Source organism: Mauremys reevesii, linkage group 21 (genome assembly GCF_016161935.1).
Source record: "Mauremys reevesii isolate NIE-2019 linkage group 21, ASM1616193v1, whole genome shotgun sequence".
NCBI classification, from domain to species: domain Eukaryota; kingdom Metazoa; phylum Chordata; order Testudines; family Geoemydidae; genus Mauremys; species Mauremys reevesii.
This window is the reverse complement of record NC_052643.1, coordinates 4361054-4381857: the sequence shown is the minus strand read 5'-3', so window position 1 is coordinate 4381857 and position 20804 is coordinate 4361054. Positions and strand designations below refer to the sequence as shown.

Below are 20804 nucleotides of genomic sequence, written 5' to 3'. Positions count from 1 at the left end.
GTCACACGTGGAGTCTGTGGCAGAGCAGGACTTGAACACAGCCCTACTGAGCTCCACTCAGCCATTCACCCTCTGCCTAGAGCGTTATACAGTGTGCCTCTGAGAAACCAGGTAAATTCTGAGGCAGCGCTTCAGCTCAGAGCAGGGCAGCTGGAGAGCTGGCCCAGCTCGTTCCCAAACTGCCAGTGAGTTCCCCTCAGCTCAAGGCTTCATCAGGTGGTGCAGTTTTCCGTGCAAGGAAAGATGGTTGAATGATTAAGGCTGCAGCTTGGGACTCAGGGCTTAATTGACAGCTCCGCCACAGACTCTCCATGTGACCTTGGGCAAGTCACTTACTCACACTGGGCCTCGGTTCCCACGTGTCAAACGGAGCTAAAATCTCACTTTGTCCTTGAGCTTATCTGTCTGTATCCACCTGCTGTCTCTTGTCTGATACTTTGCTTGTCAGCTGTTTGGGACAGGGACGGTCTTTTTGTTCTGCGTTTGTAGCGCAACAGGGGCCTGGTCTGAGACTGTGGCTCCTAGGCACGATGCTCATACAGATAATAACAGCAGCAGAATCCTTCCTTACTCGCATTCTTTTCTGCCTTGTCCATGTACACGATAAGCTGTTCAAGGCAGGGCCTGTCTCTCACTCTGGGTGCGGGCAGGGCCCAGCGAAACGGGGCCCTGATCTCAGCTGTGGCCTTTAAGCGCCGCTGGAATAGAAATCGTCTTTATCCCATTGCTTCCTCCTTCTCCAACGTCCCCCTTTGCAATCTCCTTGCGTCTCAGAGCTCTGCGGGGGGAAGGACGGGCTGCTGCATGGACTGACTGCAGGCTTGGTTCCTCCCGGCCAGCCAGCTCGGGTTTGTAGGGAGGGTGTGTACAGCATAGACCGGACTGTACCACAGCAGACGGGAACTGGGTCTGAGTGGCGCCAGATCCCAAGCTGGCCATAAGGAGCAGGCTTGAAAACTGGGATTCGGGGTGAGCTCCAACCACTAGAAGATGATCCAGTGGTTAGGCCACTAGCCTGAGACTTGAAAGACCTGGGTTCAAGTCTCCGCTCTCCCACAAGCCCCCCATACGACCGTACCAAGTCATTTAGCCTCTCTGTGCCTCGGTTTCCCATCTATAAAACAAACCCTGCGTGCTGAGCAAATCAACTACTAATTCTGGTTCCTACGTGAGAGCTGAGCTCTTCTGAAAACGGGGCCCCCTAATGCTCAGAGGCCCGGAGTTTGCAGGGTGATCTCTGCGGAGACGTCTTCGCTGCAGTGTTAACCCGGGGGATGGACACCCGGGCCGGCCCAGGCCGGGTTTGAGCGACAACACTGCAAAGCTACACTGGCACTGCACTCACTCACGGGAGGCACTAGGACTCGTGGGGTCACGGCCCCTGGCTCTTAGCACTGCAGCGGGCTGAGCTGCTCGATGATTCTTTCCCCGTGAATCGTGGGAGAACTTGTCTGTCCTTCTGGGCACATGGAGGGGGGAATTGTGGGGAGGGCGCAGAGACTCTGCAGTGCCTCCTGTAGATTCAATCTCACAGGGCTTCCTGGCTCTTCTAATATCTAGCAAGGTCTCCCCGAGCGTCAAGTGCCTGCCTGGCACCGTGTCTCGCCATTTACCCTGCGCAATGCGGGTGTAAAATGAGCGTGAGCAGGCTGCAGGTTCCAATCCGGCCGTGGTTTACAGGTTCAGACCCTGTGACTTTCCTACCTCCCCTCCCCTGCCACACACATTAACCGGGCACCACGTCCCTACATCGCCTTGGCCCGCCCTTTGGAAAGAATGCCCCATACGGCGTTGCTCTCAAGAGTGCAGTGGGAGGGACAGGATCACGGACCTCGGATGTGGGTCGGTCCGGGGTTACAATTGCATGGGGCTGTGACCTGCCTGGGCCTCCGAGTTCTGTTAGGAGCGAATGACATTCCAGCGCCAGGCGATGGGTTGCCTGGTAGCTCTCGGAGGGCCCTGAAAGCCCCGCATCCCGGGGGGCTGCTCTGCATTACAAAAGCCTTGATGCCGAAGGGAAACCGAGGCTGCTCATCACGAGCCGCTCCGCATGCTGTTATTTCTGACTGAGACTGCAGAGGCCCCTACAGGTGCCGATCAGGAATCGGGGCCCCCCTTGTGCCAGGCGCTGCACTCACACACAGCACAAAGCCAGCCCTGCCCCCACGAGCTCACAGCGCGAGGGGACTGGGCTAGATCTGTTTCATTTTCTAATGATTAATACAAGTTCTGGAAGGAAAAGGGCTGGGTTTACATTACCTACTGCAGGGCTTGGGGGCGGGTTGGAGGAAGCCATCTCTCTAGGAATCCTGACGTCTCGCCTGGCACCTTCCCGGCTGCTTTCCTGGGGACACAAAGAGAGGAGATCTAGTCGGAAGAGAAACCCCCATGTCTGTCTATTCCTGGGAGTGGGGAATAAAGCATTAGAATTCCCTGCCCTTACAGCTCTGCTCCTAATTAATTCTGGCTCAGCACGCCCTGTGGGTAGGGGTTACACCCTTTGATAGAAGGGGAAACAGGCCCCTGGAGATGAGCAACCGAATTTTCAGAGGTACTGAACAACCCAAGCTAGGAGTGACTTGCTCCCGGTCACACAACTAGTAAATGGTAGGGCCAGGTATAAGGTAGGACCCACAGGCTGCCCTGACGCGGCGGCGGCAGAACCTGGAACAGAACCCAGGGCCCCCCCCATTCCCTCCTTTACCCACCAGACAACGCTGCCTCGCAGGTGCTTTGCGGCTACAGACGAGGCAGCATTTCCTGGGTGCAAGCCGAGCAGGAGCCCAAAGCAGCAGGAAGCGTTAGGACACTAGCAGCACCGCTCCAGGATGTAGCAAAACCTGCTGGCTACAACTTCGCTGGTATCCAGTGGGGAAAGAGAGCCCAGATGGAGAAGCAGCCTGTGCCCTCCCGCGGAGCTGATTAAATGCAAAGGCAGGCACTGGCCCAACGCCCGACCAGGGAACATTTCCCTTCCCCGTCAGGGAGAAATGCTATAACTCACCGGCCGTTTTTGTTTGTTTGTTTGGTGCTTTGACTTGTCATTCAGCAGTTCCCGGCTGCCCCGGGAAACGTGCCTCCTAACCTGCACACATCCCTTTGTTATCAGACATCTCAAGACGACCCCCCCAAACTCAAGCATAACGCGGAGACGTCTTTCTGTCTCGGGTGTCTTTTGCCCTGGGGGTTTCATTCCCCAAGGCATACAGGGGGAAAGTGCTATCAGCCGCCGTTTGCACAGGTGCAGCGAACTGCGGTCTGCAGCAGGGCTGAGAGCGACTGGTTCAAATAGCAGCCGTGCCTGTTTGCACAGTGGGTTTACTTTGGCCAATCCCCAGGACCTCGGTTCCAAAGGGCAGGCAAGGGGCCGAGCCTGGCACCGAACAAGCCATAGGTTTGAAAGCAGAGCCACTAAGTTTGGGTGGGATCCAAACTTCCCCCAAATTTGGAGGGAGCCTGGATGCAGGGGGGTGGTTTGGCCTCTTAAGGTACGTCTACATTGCAATTAAAAACCTGCCGCTGGCCCCTGCCAGCTGATGGGTTTGTGGGGCATGGGCTGGGGGGGTTGTTTAATTGCAATGTGCTCTGCAGCCTCCCACCTTGCAGGGTCCAGCTCGAGCCCGAACGACTACACTGCAATTAAACAGTCCCTTAGCCGGAGCCCCCCGAGCCTGAGTCTGCTGGCATGAGCCAGCCAAGGGTTTGCAATTGCAGTGTAGACGGAAACTTATATAGATGGGGCCCATCCCAGATCAAGAGTGAGACTCCCCCAGGCTTTGTGCAACAGGCAAACAGACTAGGGAGAGAGGCCAATGCAAGCAGCTTTGATCCGCTTCTGAACTAAGCTGGGGGAGGAATTCTCTATTCGCAAGTCTCACTTCCACCGGAAGAGGGAACACCTGTCTAACCCGCTGGCATCCGGAGGCCGGCAGAGTCGAAAGGGCACCAGCCAGCTGCATCAGGTGTGTCCTTTACAACCGGGCGGTCTACGCACAGCTATTGGAATAACAGACACGGAAGGAGTGCAGCCCTGTCCGGGGTTAGCCAGGCAAGTGTCAAGTCAACTGGCTCATTTCCTCTTGGATAGCGTTGTCCACCCAACTGCCCAGGACAGGACTTCACAGCAGCAATCAGTGCCTGTACAGCCCAGTGCAGTGGTTCTCAAACGTATCTGATCGTGCCCCCTTCTTTGTATCTGGGGTAGTTTACATCCCCCCCCCCCCCCACCACCACCACCACCACCCAAGTACATTTACCGATCTATGCAGCAGCGCTGCTTCACTCGCATCAGTTTCAGCTTCTTTGTTTTTCACTTCAGTTGTTGGGTTGGTTTGTTTTTTTAATCAAACAAGCCATTGTAATAAGAGCAAAAGCAAAACTGCGATTGTGGTCCGGGCTCACAAAGAAACGTGCACCCGGCGTCGTAGCGAGCGGCTTAACGTACAGACGGCAACGACTTTGCAGAATGCTCTGCAAGCGTCACAGAAATCCGTCCAAATGCACAGCGCCCTCTGAGGACCAGATACGGAGGAATCTGTTTGGCTGGTTATTCACTGCTGTGAGTAAAATGTGCACACTAAGTCCTTTTTTTCCTTAAAGCTTCTCACGCCCCACTAGAATATATTCTCAAGTATCAGAGGGGGAGCTGTGTTAGTCTGGATCTGTAAAAGCAGCAAAGAATCCTGTGGCACCTTATAGACTAGCAGACGTTTTGGAGCATGAGCTTTCGTGGGTGAATCCCCACTTCGTCGGATGCAACAGAATATATTCTGTTATTCTGTCCGACCCCGCCCAAAAGGGATCTGCCGCCCAGTTTGAGAGCATTTGGTCGGGTGGATAGGGTACTGGGCTGGGAATCAGGAGGTCTGTGTCCTATTCATAGATCTATGATTCTAGGACAGGAATACCAGACACGTGTGGTATATAGTAACACACCATTCAAGCCGATTTCCTTGACCTGGTTAGACAAGTCTGGTTTGCTTCATGTGGCTGGACAAATCCATTTCCCGGACATCCTTGGTACATCATCAGCACCGTTACTATTAATAATACTTAGCACGTCTGTGGCATCTCCTTGCATTTTATAGACATTAGTTAAGTCTCACACCCTCTCCCCTGAGAGGTGGGTAAGGATTATGACTCTCCAGGGCAAGGACTGTCTCTTCACTTGTGCATCTATAGTTGCCAGCACAATGTGCTACTAAGAACACAAACGAACAATTATTGTCATTCGCATTTTTGGGATTGCAAAATTCAGGCACGGGAAGATGAAGCCAATGTCGCTGATCACCTCAGATACATCAATTCAAACATCTTAACGTACAGCGAGGGGTCCAAAAGGCAAAGAGATCGGGGGCATCGGGAAGGTTTATGCTACTGGCCATTACACGCATTTACAGGGCTGACTAGAGGAACGAGCACAGAGTGGGTGAAGTCTTAGCCTAGTCACGCCACCTCTCTGCCTGGCTTTCCCCATCAGCACATTGGGGATAATAATATTTCCCTACCTTAGAGCGGGGCGGTGAGGTGAAAAATGGTCACTGATTTTGGATGCCTCAACTTTTGGCTGTTGAGTTTGAAACACCCTGAGCCTGATGCACCCGCTGAGCATCTGCGGCTCCCACGGGCTTCACCTGGGTGGTGGAAGTTTAAGCACCTTTGAGAACAGGACTGCACAGGAGGCAATTTCACCCAGAGTGGAAAGAAAGAAGTTTGCAGACTCTGAAGGAGCAAGGAGTGGCTGGAGGCGGATGAAGGACTCACCAGTGAGTCAGCGAGAGCAGTTCAATTGCAAAAGGAATTGTCGCTGCAGAAAGCTGAAGTTGCCGGGTTTGCCAGGAGGAGGTAGGGAGGCTGATGGCAGTGAGAAAGAAATATGTTTTCCAAGGGGAGGAAAGGCGAAACCTGGACGGAATTCCTAGGGTTGCACCAGACAACAGCTGGTGAAGAAATTAACGTTACCAAACAATGGACCAAGCACCAAGAGCAGCCTGGCTCCTTCATCGCATCTGGAGGAGGCAGCAAGAGATTGGGAAAAGTCCAGCAGCTCTCAGAAAGCAGGCGGAAGGCGGCGGAGATGCAGAGATGGGGTATTCAGACGATTAAGAATAAAGAAAGATTTATAACAGTAGCACATAAAGACCTTAATCAGGATCAGGGCCCCACTGTGCGCAAGGTGCTGTACAAAACACAATGACAGACGGGTTACAGTCAAAATAGACAAAAACTTGGAGGGGAAAAGAGAGGCCCAAACTTGCCCATAGTCACACAGCAGGTGTGATTTAGGATTAGAATCCAGGTCTGTGGATTCTCCAATTCAATCCACTAGACCCACAACTTCCCTACGGAACCCAAGGGCTTGATTCTCCCCTTCTTGGGATCTTGTGTCATCATCCCACATACAGGGGCATGTGGAAAGTAGACACAAATATTGCTCCCAAATCAGGATTCTCCGCTCACTGCCAGCATCAGGAGCACTCCACACCTGCGGTGCCCAGGTTTAGGGCCAGCATTTCGATCACAGAGTTCATGACCATGCTGAGTTGCATGGGTGCAACATAGGGTATGATTTGAAACCAGTTTAGTGAAACCAGCACACAAGGCTGTGTGGACACTCTTATTTCAGTGTGACTCAAGTTTACTTCAGATTAGTTCAGGTCAATCAGAAATTGACTTGAGCAAAACCAAAATAAACAATTCTTAGGGCGTATCTACATATAGAGGTGCTCCTGACTAATCGTTCCAGATTAGCCCAGTGAGTTGACACTTACTCCACAACAACAGTTCCTTGTGCCTGTTCAGTTTCACTTTAACTTCAGAATGGGTGAAACTGGCAGGAACAATGCTCTTGTTAGTGGAATACAAGTGCCCACACATTGGGTATGGTTGCACTTGCAGCTGTACAGCGCTGGGAGTTAAACCTGTCTTCGTACAGCTGAGTAGGGAACGCGCTGCAGTCTGGCCACACTGACAGCTACCAGCGCACTGTCGTGGCCACATTTGCAGCATCTGCAGCGGCACTGGGAGTGGTGCATTATGGGCAGCTATCCCAGCGTTCAAGTGGCAGCAACGTGCTTTTCAAAAGGGGTGTGGTGGGGTGGAGTGTGACAGAGTGCATGAGAGAGAGAGAAAGTGGATTTTTGGAGCCGACACTGTGTCAGCTCCCTGCCTTGCAAGTTCCGACCCCCTCCCCCACCCTCTCACTCACTGAAAGCAAACAGCAGCTGTTTTTTTTCCCTCACAGACCAGATAAGCAGCCTCGCCGAAACGGACCCCCCCCCCACTCCTTCCCGCCCGCCGCGCTGCTTAGAATCATAGAATCATAGAATATCAGGGTTGGAAGGGACCTCAGGAGGTATCTAGTCCAACCCCCTGCTCAAAGCAGGACCAAACCCAACTAAATCATCCCAGCCAGGGCTTTGTCAAGCCTGACCTTAAAAACCTCTAAGGAAGGAGATTCCACCACCTCCCTAGGTAACCCATTCCAGTTCTTCACCACCCTACTGGTGAAAAAGGTTTTCCTAATGTCCAACCTAAACCTCCCCCTCTGCAACTTGAGACCATTACTCCTTGTTCTGTCATCTTCTACCACTGAGAACAGTCTAGATCCATCCTCTCTGGAACCCCCTTTCAGGTAGTTGAAAGCAGCTATCAAATCCCCCCTCATTCTTCTCTTCTGCAGACTAAACAATCCCAGTTCCCTCAGCCTCTCCTCATAAGTCATGTGCTCCAGCCCCCTAATCATTTTTGTTGCCCTCCGCTGGACTCCCTCCAATTTATCCACATCCTTCTTGTAGTGTGGGGCCCAAAACTGGACACAGTACTCCAGATGAGGCCTCACCAGTGCTGAATAGAGGAGAATGATCACATCCCTCGATCTGCTGGAAATGCCCCTACTTATACAACCCAAAATGCCATTAGCCTTCTTGGCAAAAAGGGCACACTGTTGACTCATATTCAGCTTTTCGTCCACCGTAACCCCTAGGTCCTTTTCTGCAGAACTGCTGCCCAGCCATTCGGTCCCTAGTCTGTAGCAGTGCATGGGATTCTTCCGTCCTAAGTGCAGGACTCTTGCTTCTCTCCTCAAGTCCCCTCCCTTCCCCTCTCCTCAAGCAAACACTAGCTGTGGGCGTTCCAAAGGGAGCAAAAGTAGCTGTGTTTGTTTTTTTGATAAGCAGCTCCCGGAGCCCGGAGTTCACAACAAAACAAAGAGAGGAACCTTCACTTAAAAGGATTATGGGAAGCTTCCGGAGGTCAGTCACAGCGTAGTAAGATTAATCCCTGTTTACACTGGCACCCCAGCGCTGCAGCAGCAGTGCTATACTCTTTATCCCTCTCGGGGAGGTGGAGTACAAGCAGCGCTGTAGCCACAGAGATACAGCGCTGTACGTGCCTTGCCAGTGTGGACTGGGAGTGAGTTACAGCGCTATAAAGCCACCACCAGCGCTGTAACTCTCAAGTGTAGCCAAGGCCAATGGAGTTAATCAGGAACAGCTATTGTGCTTTAAATTCACACCCTACCTTAATCCACATTAATTTTCAAGTGTAGACAAGCCCTGAAGCTGAAATAAGAGCACCCACACAGCTTTGTGCACCAGTTTAAGGCCATGTCTACACTACCGCGGTAAATCAACCTACGCTACGCAACTCCAGCTACATGAATAACGTAGCCGGAGTCAACATATCCTTAGGTTGAGTTATCATGGGGTCTACACCGCGGGGGGTCAATGGGAGATTTTCTCCCATCGACTTATCTTACTCTTCTCGTCGGGGGTAGAGTACAGGGGTCAACTGGAGAGTGATCTACAGTCGATTTGGCGGGTCTTTACTAGACCCGCTAAATTGACCGCCAATGGATCAATCTCAGAGCGTGGATCCCTGCCATAGTGTAGACCTGCCCTAACTGAATTGTTTTTTTAAATGGTTGAAGTTAAACTGGTGCAAGTTGCTCCTGGAGACGCTCGAAATAAGCCACTCTTAAACCGAAATAAGCGCTTCAACAAAGGAATTTGCACTAACTTAACGGGACCAGTTTAGGTTTTGTCTACATTACAGACCTACACTGGTAAAACTACCTGGCTCAGGGGTGTGAAAAATCCACACCTCTGAGCAACATAGTTATACTGACCTAACACCCCAGTGTAGCAGCTATGTTGGCAGGAGAGCTTCTCCCGCTGATCTAGCTACCGTCTCTCGGGGAGGTCTCCCGTCAGCTTCAAGTGCCTTCATTAAAGCGCTCCAGTGGTGCGCCAGTGCAGCTGCACCAATGCAGTTTTTTAAGTGTAGACTTGCCCTTAATTAATGCAGCATAACTAAAGCGGTGCAAACCTTGGGCAGCCAGGGCCGGGTTCCAATGCTGCTGGGCTTGTCCAGAGGAAGGGTCAGCATGCAGCAAGCTGGGGTGTTAATCAAAGCAGGCAGATCACAGCACTCCAGGGAACCTTTAGTACGGGGAAGCAGAGCGCACGCAGCCAGTCAGCACACGGCAGGTCACTGCAGGGTAGGCTGACACACCGGCATGCCGCGCACTGACAGATCAACTAGACCAGTGTTTCTCAACAACCGGTCTGTGGACCGGCGCCGGCCCCGGAGATCTCCCTCACACAGTTTAGGAAGGCAGCAAGCTGGTCCCTGGTATCAAGAAGGTTGAGAAACACTGGCCTGGACGAGCCCAATCAGCAACGCGGCGGTCGCTAGTTCGGTTGGTTTGCTCGTTCCCAGACCAAACTTGCATTTTCTGTGGCATGAGGTGAGCGGCACATGAGCCGCCAGAACTAAACAATCAGCTCAGCTTAGACAGGGCCCGATCCAAAGGCCTTTGATGGCACTGGGAAGACTCTGACTGACTTCAACAGGCTTTGGAGCAGGTCCAGACTCTTCCACTGTTTAAACCAACCAGGGAAAACTCAGGGGACCCCCACGCCTGCCTGTCCGACTGTGTCACTGGCCAGGGGAGGAGAGCGGGAATGCCGACCAGAAACAGAGCCAGACACACACCAGCCAGTGAAAAGACGGACTGTGGAAGACCATGTCTAGCAAACCCAGTGGAACGTCTGGAGACAAATAACACAAGGAGTGAACCCAGGGGTGCGGAGGAGCTGACAGCTGTAGATTCAGTCCCCTCAGCCTTCAAGAAAGGGACCTTTCAATGCACCAATCAATCACAAGGCCGCTACAGGAAGTGTGCTCCAGAGGTTAGCTAGCTGAGCCCATGAAAAACTGGCTTTGATGTCCAAGACAGAGGGTAGCTTGTGTGTGGAAGTAACTCGTGACAGAACAGGGGGGATTGCTGAAGCGTCTCAAATCACTTGGAATAAAAGAGCGGCTGCCCCAGATTTCCGTGCAAGCTTTCTTGGGGTCTAAATAGCTGGCTTCACTTTTTCTTGTCATTCTCAGCAACTTTTGCCACCCCTCTGCACGTCTGATGCAGGCAACAGGGTGTTGGTAACAGGACCCAATGATGGATATTTTTTTATTGCACCAGCCTGTAAAGTACCCTGGGGCTATATAAATAAATGCATGTTTTATTATTACTGTAAATAACCAAAAGGCACTAAAATAAACATATCTGACATACCCTAGATTAAAAATAAGTCCGGATTCTCCATTACCTGGGCAAAAAAATCCATTTGTTTCTTTCCTGCAAGACTGAAACTCAATAACTTCGACCCAGTTTGTGAGGCTCTTGAAAACTAATCCTGCAAACAGATGCTTTCTCAGTAGCGCGTTTGCAAAGGGCCTGTTTTCTGCACAAACCTATTAACAGTGATTTATTGGGAAGGAGAAGCCAGGGATATTTGCTCTCTCTAAACTCCGCTCTCTAACCCTAGAGTTGAAGTAACTTCCCAGCCAAGGAGTGTGTTTTCACTCCTCTTTTGGATATTTGTATCTGCTTTACATGATCATTTGCCATCTGGATGATAAACACACCGTTCCCCTGCATGATTTTCGTAGAGGCTCACCCCTTTAAATGAATCAATGAAGAGGGTCCTCGCTTCCAATGGATGGCTGAATTTTATGCTTGTCAATGCAGGCTCACTGGACTATGGTAAATCTATGAATGTGCAGACCTTCCTGGATCAAACTGCTCCAAAAGTCTAGGCTCCTCCCATCTGAGCTAAAGGAGAATCCTCGCTGGCAGCAGTATAGAGGCTATGACACTCAGTTGAGCAGATCTGATTTGAACCAGTAGGGGGCAATGGTAAAGATACCCCTAGTAAGCCCATTGCCATACACTGCTCTATCCTCCCAGATTCAGGTACCTGATTTCCTACGTTCAATGTGCAAGTCTTTCCAAATGAGACTGAAGAAGATCGCCTAACATGACATGGAAAGACACAAGCACCAGGAGGCCTCCACCTCTTCCAATGCCAACTACAGCAACGAACCATCAAAATGCACCCCAAGCCCACCAAGGATCATCTTCCCCCCAGCTAATGACAGAGCAGCATGTCCACATTCCCGGGGGGAACCCATTGCTGTGCCCAGCTCCGAGCTCAAAGGAGGGTTGAGTAGGACTTAGTACAATGATCCCTCTGCTGGCGGATCACAACCTAAATGATCTGCGTGGCTGGCAGCAGGAGAGGGGCGAAAGGGTCCCAGAAAAGGCCACAGGAAGAAACATTTGGGAGACAAAGTTTATCTCAGCAAATTTCCTCGCTGGTTTTCTAATTCCCTGCATTTTGACTCTTCCCCCTTCCAACGAAAACAAACAGCTCTGTTCATTGCAGAGCAAAGTAACTGGAGCAACAAATACACAAATAAATACATTCTCAAGGCCTAGAATAAAAGACGGGATCAGCCCGTCGGATTTCAGCAGGCTATCGGAGATGGGGAAGGCGGTTACTGCTTTGGCGCCCAACATATGCTCCATAAGAGGCTGATTTCTCCTACAGCCAGTTCTTTTACCATCTGGTTCCTGCAAGCGAGCGCATTACGGAGGGGAATTAGTGAGCTAGTTCTCCCTCTCTGAAATGACGGGTGGAGCTCCCTAATCGCTACGAGGGGGAGATATCTGGTTGCTGTACAGCAAGTGCATTAATGCAGACTCGAAACAGCGAGAACAGTAGCAGCTGTGCAGAGCTGTTCTGCACTTATGCCTCTGCAAACCACGCCTTATGCCAAGTGGCTTTCCTGCGGGACGTGGGGAAGGGATCTGTCCCCTCGCCTTTGTATAACGGGGTACACAGGGTGGCAAATAACAGTCTCATATTAGAGGCAACACACAGTCCTCGTGGAATTCTTTTATTAGAAAATGTCGCAACAACGTATAAGGGAGAATAGATGCTGAGAAACAGGATAGTGAGATGAAAAACAGGCCTGATTCCCCCATTGATTGCCTTGCCCAGGCACTGTACAAATACAGAACAAAAAGTCCCTGCCTCAAAGAGGTTCCAGTCTAAGTTTGGGCAGTCACTCATACCAGTGCAAAGGAGCTGTAAAACGCTACCCTTGTGATTTTGTCCCATTGTTTTCTTGTAGTTCCCTGTCTGTCTGTAGAGACCTGTTTTCTCTTGTCTTTTACTTAGACTGCAAGCTCTCTGGGGCAGGGACTGTCTTACTGTTCTGTGTTTGTATAGCACCTAGCGCCACGGGGGCTGGTCCATGCAGGGCCGGCTCCAGGGGTTTTGCCGCCCCAAGCAGACCAAAAAAAAAAAAAAAAAAGGCCGCGATCGCGGTCTGTGGCAATTCAGCGGGAGGTCCTTCGCTCTGACCGGGAGTGAGGGACCCTCCGCCAAATTGCCATCGAATAGCTGGACCTGCCACCCCTCTCCGGAGTGGCCGCCCCAAGCACCTGCTTGCTAAGCTGGTGCCTGGAGCCGGCCCTGGGTCCATGACTAGGGCACTTAGGTGTTACAGCAGGACAAATAAATAATAATAGTTTTACACCCAGTGGGCTCTGGTCGCACACCATTTCGGAAAAACAACGAGGAGTCCTTGTGGCACCTTAGAGACTAACACATTTATTTGGGCATAAGCTTTCGTGGGCTAAAACCCACTTCATCAGATGCATGGAAATCACTTTTGTAGTGCTAATGAGGCCAATGCAATCAAGGTGGCCCATTTCAAACAGTTGACCAGAAGGTGTGAGTATCAGCAGGGGGAAATTAGTTTTTGTAGTGACCCATCCACTCCCAGTCTTTATTCAGGCCTAATTTGATGGTTTCCAGTTTGCAAATTAATTCCAGTTCTGCAGTTTCTCATTGGAGTCTATTTTTGAAGTTTTTTTTGTAGAAGAATTGCCACTTTTAAGTCTCTTATTGAGTGTCCCGGGAGATTGAAGTGTTCTCCTACTGGTTTTTGAATGTTATAATTCTTGATGTCTGATCTGTGTGTTTTTATTTATTTATTTATTGCATAAAGACTGTCCGGTTTGGCCAATGAACATGGCAGAGGGGCACTGCTGGCACATGATGGCATAGATCACATTGGTAGATGTGCAGGTGAACGAGCCCAATGGTGTGGCTGATGTGGTTAGGTCCTATGATGATGCTCCTTGAATAGATATGCGGACAGAGTTGGCACCAGGGTTTACCTTGATTACATTGGACATTGGACTCCTTGTTGTTTTTGCTCATACAGACTAACACGGCTGCCCCTCTGAAACCTGACACCATTTGGGGTCTTTCTCTTAAAGTCCCAGCCCCTGGAGGCATGTGATCAAGTGAGCATCTCAACTTTCCTTTTAAAACAGTTTCTAGCCCTCACGGTGGCCGGAAAAGGTTACAAATGGGACCTGAGTCAAAGGGGAAAGACGCCTTGTCGGAAAGCTCACCTAACCAGAGAGAGCGTCTCGAATAAGCTTACAACCAGGCTACTCCCCAGGCCTGCCAATAGCCTTGGGTTTGTGAGGCATCTGACAATGCAGGGCGATTATCCCAGACTGAAGAGGCTACAGCAGGGGTCTCAAAGTCCCGGCCCGTGGGCCATCTGCAGACCGAGAACCTCCCCACTGCAGCCCGTGGAGGAGAGACGCAGGCAGACACGCCGCCGGCAATCTCAACTACAGGCGCCCCCCCCACACACACACACACAGCTCCCATTGGCTGGGGGAGAGGGACAGAGATACTATCACTAGTTGCCGGGCAGAGTCAGCCATGGAGGCAGCATCACTTTCTTCCACAATGAAAACAAGTCAGAAATAGCGAACACAACTCTCTCTGATGCACACCTTGCTGCAATCCTGAAGGTTTCAACTGCTCGGTCACTGAGGCCAAACATCACCAAACTGACAGAACTGAAGCATTGCCAGGTGGCTGGCCAACGCTAAAAACTCTCTGGCGGGCCAAGAACTGGATAAAGTTGTAGGACAGTTTTATTATTCCTAAGAAATTTGAAATAAAAAATACAATGTAAAGGTTTTCTTTTCTGAACGCCGTCTTCAGTGACATTATTGGCCCGCTGGGAGGATTTGAGGACTGGCACTGGCTCTAAGGTAAACTGAGTTTGAGACCCGTGGGCTACAGTGTTAGAAGTGGTGAGGCAGGATGGGATTGTAGCTAAGGCACCAAACTGGGTCTCTTCCACAGACTGCTTGGGCGACCAAGCCCTGTCCATAAAATGGGCACAATAATCCTTGTCTTCCTTGACTATTCAGACTGTGCAGGGCCACCACGTAGTAACACAGTACAGCTGAGCGTAATCAATCCAGAGCTGTAATATGGGGGACTTTTTAGTGCAGCCTAGCGAATGCCATTTTAAAAAGACATGTTCTCCCTAGCCAGTAAAGGGGAAAAAATTAAAAACGAGGAAAGTTGACACATCTGCTGCACCTTGCCAGCCCCAGTGACTTGTCCAGGAGCAAGCTGGCAAATCTTCTTTATTCGTTTATTTTTAGCCTGATGCTCGATTGACAGCTTCCAGGTGTTAGAACTGCAGCCAGTGCGCTCTGTTGCCATCCTCTGTTACTTTCCTTGCTCGCTGCTAATCATGCAGGCCAATTTCATCCGCCTGGGTCTCTCTAGCGAGGCTCCGATGTTAACTCTACTTGCTCCAGAGCCTTGGTCCCCTCTACATCCCCATGAGGGCTGGGCCTTCCCAAGCAATGGATTCCACACCAGGCATTCAGCCTGCAGGGTACCAGGAGATGACACTTTGCAGGGTGACACAGTAGTAGTCAAACTACAAATGGTTTCCTTGCACCACAAGCAGATAGAAGATCAGAGAAGAGAAGCCTGAGAGGGGACGTGATAACAGTTTCAAGTACATAAAAGGTTGTTACAAGGAGGAGGGAGAAAAATTGTTCTTGTTAACCTCTGGGGATAGGACAAGTACTGATTTTTTGAACTCACAACCCTGGGTTTAGTAGGCCAATGCTCAAACCACTGAGCTATCCCTCCCCAAACTACAAATGGTTTCCTTGCACCACAAGCAGATAGAAGATCAGAGAAGAGAAGACTGAGAGGGGACGTGAGAACAGTTTTCAGGTACATAAAAGGTTGTTACAAGGAGGAGGGAGAAAAATTCTTCTTCTTAACCTCTGAGGATAGGACAAGAAGCAATGGGCTTAAATTGTAGCAAGGGCAGTTTAGGTTGGACATTAGGAAAAACTTCTTGTCAGAGTGCTTAAGCACTGGAATAAATTGCCTAGGGAGGTTGTGGAATTTCCATCATTGGAGATTCTTAAGAGCAGGTTGGACAAACACCTGTCGGGGATGGTCTAGATAATACTTAGTCCTGCCTTGAGCACAGGGGACTGAACTAGATGACCTCTTGAGGTCCCTTCCAGTCCTACCATTCTATGATATCACCCAGCAACCTCTCCCAGACAGCACTGCTGATCTCCAAAGGCAACACTGTTCAATATTTCTCCTGGGGAACTCAGTGGCCAGGAAGCAGGATCTGCTTGGAGAGGAGGTGGAAAACGGATGGGATTTCATTATCTTCTGATGAGGAAGAAGAGGCATAAGGATGAGGTGGGTCGGGCTCCTTGGGCCATTTTAATCAAGTTACAGAGCCCTGTGGCACGATAACACAAGCCAGCCAGCATGGCTGTCATGATTTTACTGCCATGCTTATCCTCATGGTGTCTAGTTGACCATCCTGAGCTGCGTTTTTAGGAATACGGAGTATCTGCTACGCCCACTGAAGCCCAGGGGATTTGCAGCTGCTCAGCATCTCTGAAAACCAAACCCAACGGCACCTTCCATCAGGCACCCAAGAATTCAGATGCCCAAAATGGAGTCATCGACTTTAAACCCAGGAGGAACCATGAGATTCTCTATCTAGTCAGAGCTCCTGCACCTCAGAGGCCACCAACACCACCTGGCCACCCCCCACCAAGCCTCACAATCAGAATTTGACCCACATATTTCAGCCCTTCGGAGACTAAAGTGTTGTGTGCCACAGACAGAGAACACCAGTGTCTGAAGCCCCCGCAGTGGCAGGGAACAGAGTAGGTGAGATATACCCAGATAACCCTGGCAAGCAACCTATGCCTCACACCGCAGAAGAAGGGAAGAAAACCCCCAGGTCCTGCCTGACCCCACATATGGTAATAGTTAGACCCTGAGCATATGAGCCAGAACCAGCCAGCCAAGCATCCGAGGGAGAATTCTCCATGCCACTTCAGAGCACCAGCCCACCCCATCCACGACCATCTCTGATGCCTCAGAGGAAGGCGACAACAGCAACAACGAAAACCGAACACACAGGTGGGGGGAGGGGATTGCCTTCCTGACCCCTGCAGGTGAAGTCCTAGAGCATGAGATTGGAAACTTTGGAACGTTTTGACATCCCCTTCAACTAGGGTGACCAGATGTCCCATTTTTAAAGAGACAGTCCCGTTTTTGGAGACTTTTTCTTATATAGGCTCCTATTACCCCCCACCCCGTCCCGTTCTTTCACAGTTGCTATCTGGTCACCCTACCTTCCACACACAACAGGTCAGCATTAGGACTGCGATTAGAACTCACACGTTTCCCGCCTCTGGAGGCCACACTCCGGTGACTGGACTACGCCGCGTCCCACACTGTCTCCAAAGTTATGCAATATTAATCAAGAACGCTGTTTTAAGAAGGCAGAGCTCCAGGTTCCCACGGTCCGACTGTTTGTTTTATTTTAAATCTTATTTATTACCACAAAACCCCCATTAAAATCTGCCCTCCGGCTGGCTTTCCTGTTGGTGCTTGCTGTCTAATCCCTCCCAATTACAACCAGCGCCACTTGTGTCTTTCAAAGCACCTTCTCATGCACTTGAATGGTCTTTAAAGAGAGACACCCTAGAGTATTTAAAGGAGACTTTCAAGAGGGAAAAAACAATAAAATGGGTTTGTGCACTTTTCTGTTTCTCTGTAGTGAATAAAGAACACCTGGAAAAAACTTTATTTGATTGTGTTACGGTTTTTTCTTTCTTCTCATTGTTTTACAAGAGAAATTCATGTATTACCTGCCCGGGAAAAGTCTATGATTAGCAGGACCAGTCCCGGGTGTTTTGTCACGCAGGGCAGAAAACAGTCCCGATGCCCCGTAAAAGGCCAAGCAAAAAACCAAAACAAAACCAATGTAGCGCCCCCCGATGTTGATCTGATGCTCCCGGAAGTCGCTGCCCAGGGCAACTACCCTCATTGCTCACCCCTAAGACTGGCCTGGATGTTTCGTGAAGACCTTAAGTTGGGCTATGCTGGGTTCTGGGGCAGCATGTGTGCGTACGTGCGAGGAGGCTGCATTTGAGCAGCTCCGTTAGCACAAGTCCCCAGTGTAAATGCATTGCACTAGTGTAAAGACAAGGTCTGCACTAAGTTGCCAGCGTAAGTGACAGTGGCGTCGTTTGTTTACGTAAGAGGGTTGTCCCAATGTCCCTAGTCTAGACAAGGCGAAATGACAACAGCACGTTATGGACATTGAGGGCGGAAGAGATTAATCAAGCAGCTTAAAACTCTTTGATTGTTATTTTTACCACCGCCTATTAAACTACAACAACTGATTCACATTTGGGATAAAAGAGTCTTTGTTAATCATTCAACGGCTCACCCAGTCAAGTGAGGTGGCAGAGTTCAAAGTACAAATCTTTGAAGAGAGCTCTCCCAGCACTGTCCGTACTCCACCTCCCTGTGGGGAATAACGTACAGCGCTGGGAGCCGCGCTCCCAGCGCTGGGGCTTTGACCACACTGGCGCTTTGCAGCACCGCAATTTGCAGTGCTGGAGAGGGTGTGTTTTCACACCCTGCTGCAGCGCTGCAAATTTGCAAGTGTAGCCAAGGCCCTAGTCCTCCAGCAAAACGAAAGGAGACCAGGCTAGAAATCACTGAGATTTTGAAGGCTGAAATGAAACCCCTGTTTTGTTCTCTATTATACAGATGCAAAATACAGGTGCACAACCTAATTTTTTAAAAATCTTTTGCAATTCAGCTTTCAAGCCCTAGATTCAACCTCCTGTATGCTGTCATTGTTCTAACATAGGGGGAGCAAAGAGGGGACTTCTCCCAATTCTAGAGAGATGGGAATGAACCACAAAATTCCAGTCTGGATTTTGATTATTCCCCCTACCACAAATTCAGGAGGGATGCTTGGATCCATGATTTTCAGTTCAGGCCTATCACACAGGTAGGTGTAAAATCTGGATGTAGATTCTCTGAATCCCCTCAAAGACTTGAGAGCATTTGGATCCAGGGGCATTTAGAGAGGAAAGATGGTCTTGGGGTTAAGGCACTAGTCTGGCTCTCAAGAGCTCCAGGTTCAATTGCTGGCTCTGCTACAGCCTTCCTGTGTGACCATGGGCAAGTCACTTACAGGCCAGATTGTCAAAAGAGCTCATTGCACTGGATGTAGAATGAAAATGGCAGCTGTTGGATGCTGATCTCTTTTTGGAAACCTGGCTCTGCCTTTCCGTGTGCCTCAGCTTCCCATATTAGACATTGGGATACTAGCACTTCCCCACCCCACAATGGGATGTAGGGACAAATACAAGATGTCTGCGAGATGCTCAGATTCCATAGCAATGGGAGGCAGGTAAGCAGGCAGATTTCTGATTCAGAAGAATCAGCCGTTAAATTTCACCAGGAAATAAACTGTCATTTATCCAGGACATGGCCAAAAACCTAAAAAAGTTAACACCACAGTTACGCATTCCTAGCCCCATCAGCTCCGATTGTGCTACACCCACAAGGAACAAAACTGAATCGCGTCGGCCTTTGCTCCATTAGAAACACAAAAGACCGGATCCTCCGCTGATGCCACTCAGCACAGCTCCATTGACTTCAGTGGGGCAACACTGCTTTACACCACATTTGGGGTCAGGAAGGAATTTCCCCCCAGGTCAGCTTGGCAGAGACCTTGGAGGGGGAAGGGGGGAGGGGAGGTTCGCTTCCTCTGCAGCATGGGGCACAGGTCACTTCCAGGTTTAAACTAGTTTAAATGGTGAGTTCTCTGAAACTTGAAGTCTTTAACCCAGGATTTGAGGACTCCAGTAACTCAGGCAGAGGTCAGGGGTCTATTACAGGAGTGGGTGGGTGAAGTACTGTGGCCTGGGATGTGCAGAAGGTCAGACTAGATGATCACGATGGTCCCTTCCGGCCTTCAAAGTCTATGAGGTGCAGCCTCCTAGCGCACGTGCTGTTTAAGAAAACTGATTTCAGCTACTGAGCTCTGTATATTTTCAGTTCCCTGTCCAGAGCCAGCATCTCCCCATATCAACACACAAGTGCTGATCTTAGGAAGGGGATGTGGCTAATGCCAGGGGTTAGATAGCAACGCCCATATGGACTGCTGAGCCATCCCCGCTTTCCAGCATCCATGGGCTGGAGTAAACATCCCTGGTGAAAGAGATAAGGACCTTTTCCCTTCCAGAGAAACCAACAACAATAAACCCATGCTGTGCTCAACTCAGCTGGAGCTTCCTGATTCAAGGGCCAGCATCCAGACACACAAGTGTGAACCCTACTGATCTAGGGGGAGGCTTGGGTGGGTTTTGAAGATTTTAGTTAAAATTCTGGCCTCTGAAAAGTTTCGTTTCAGGAGAAAAGATGCTTTGTTTCCTGCTTCCTACTTCCTCTGGGAGATCAAAGACTGAGAATGAGCAAAAAAGGCTCTGATGGCGGGAGGGAACCCTTAGCTCTAGCCTATGGATGGGAGAAATTGCACAGAGAAATTTATAAGGATGCTGGGAGAGCTGTCACGTAATAAACATGAGCTAGACATACAGAAACAGGACCTGAATGACAGCCATCCTGGCATGCAGAGGCTCCTGATGAAATTACAGGATAAACATATAATTACCATTACACAAGCCAAGTGGGAAAATACTTAGGGTACGTCTACACTACGGGACTATTCCGAATTTGCATAAACCGGTTTTGTAAAACAGATTTTATAAAATCGAGTGTGCGCGGCCACACTAAACACATTAAATCGGTGGTGTGCATCCACGGTCCGAGGCTAGCGTCGATTTCTGGAGCATTGCACTGTGGGTAGCTACTCCGTAGCTATCCCATAGTTCCCGCAGCCTCCCCCGCCTCCCCCGCCCCTTTGAATTTCCGGGTTGAGATCCCAGTGCCTGATGCGGCAAAAATCATTGTCGCGGGTGGTTCTGGGTAAATGTGGTCAGTCACGCCATCCCCTGGGAAAGCAACCGCAGACAAACATTTCATGCCTTTTTAACCTGGATTGCCCTGGAAGATGCCATAGCATGGCAATCATGGAGCCTGTTTAGCCTTTTGTGACTGTCACCGTATGTGTACTAGATGCCGCTCACAGAGGCGATTCAGCAGCGCTACACAGCAGCATGCTTTTGCTTTTGCATGATAGCAGAGATGGTTATCAGCCATATTGTACCATCTACCATACCATAAATTGGTAATAAGATGATT

The 20804-nt window shown here is 50.1% G+C and overlaps 1 protein-coding gene across 4 annotated transcripts in view; it reads right to left on the bottom strand.

Moving 5' to 3' along the window:
• Window positions 1-20804, bottom strand: part of ARHGEF10L (Rho guanine nucleotide exchange factor 10 like) — a 159716-nt gene that overhangs the window by 124911 nt on the left and 14001 nt on the right. For all 4 annotated transcript variants that reach the window (XM_039509009.1, XM_039509008.1, XM_039509011.1 and 1 more), the window contains exon 2: window positions 2260-2344. In XM_039509009.1, coding sequence (XP_039364943.1) covers window positions 2260-2296 — 37 coding nt within the window. In that variant the 5' untranslated portion in view covers window positions 2297-2344. The remainder of the gene's footprint in view (window positions 1-2259; window positions 2345-20804) is intronic.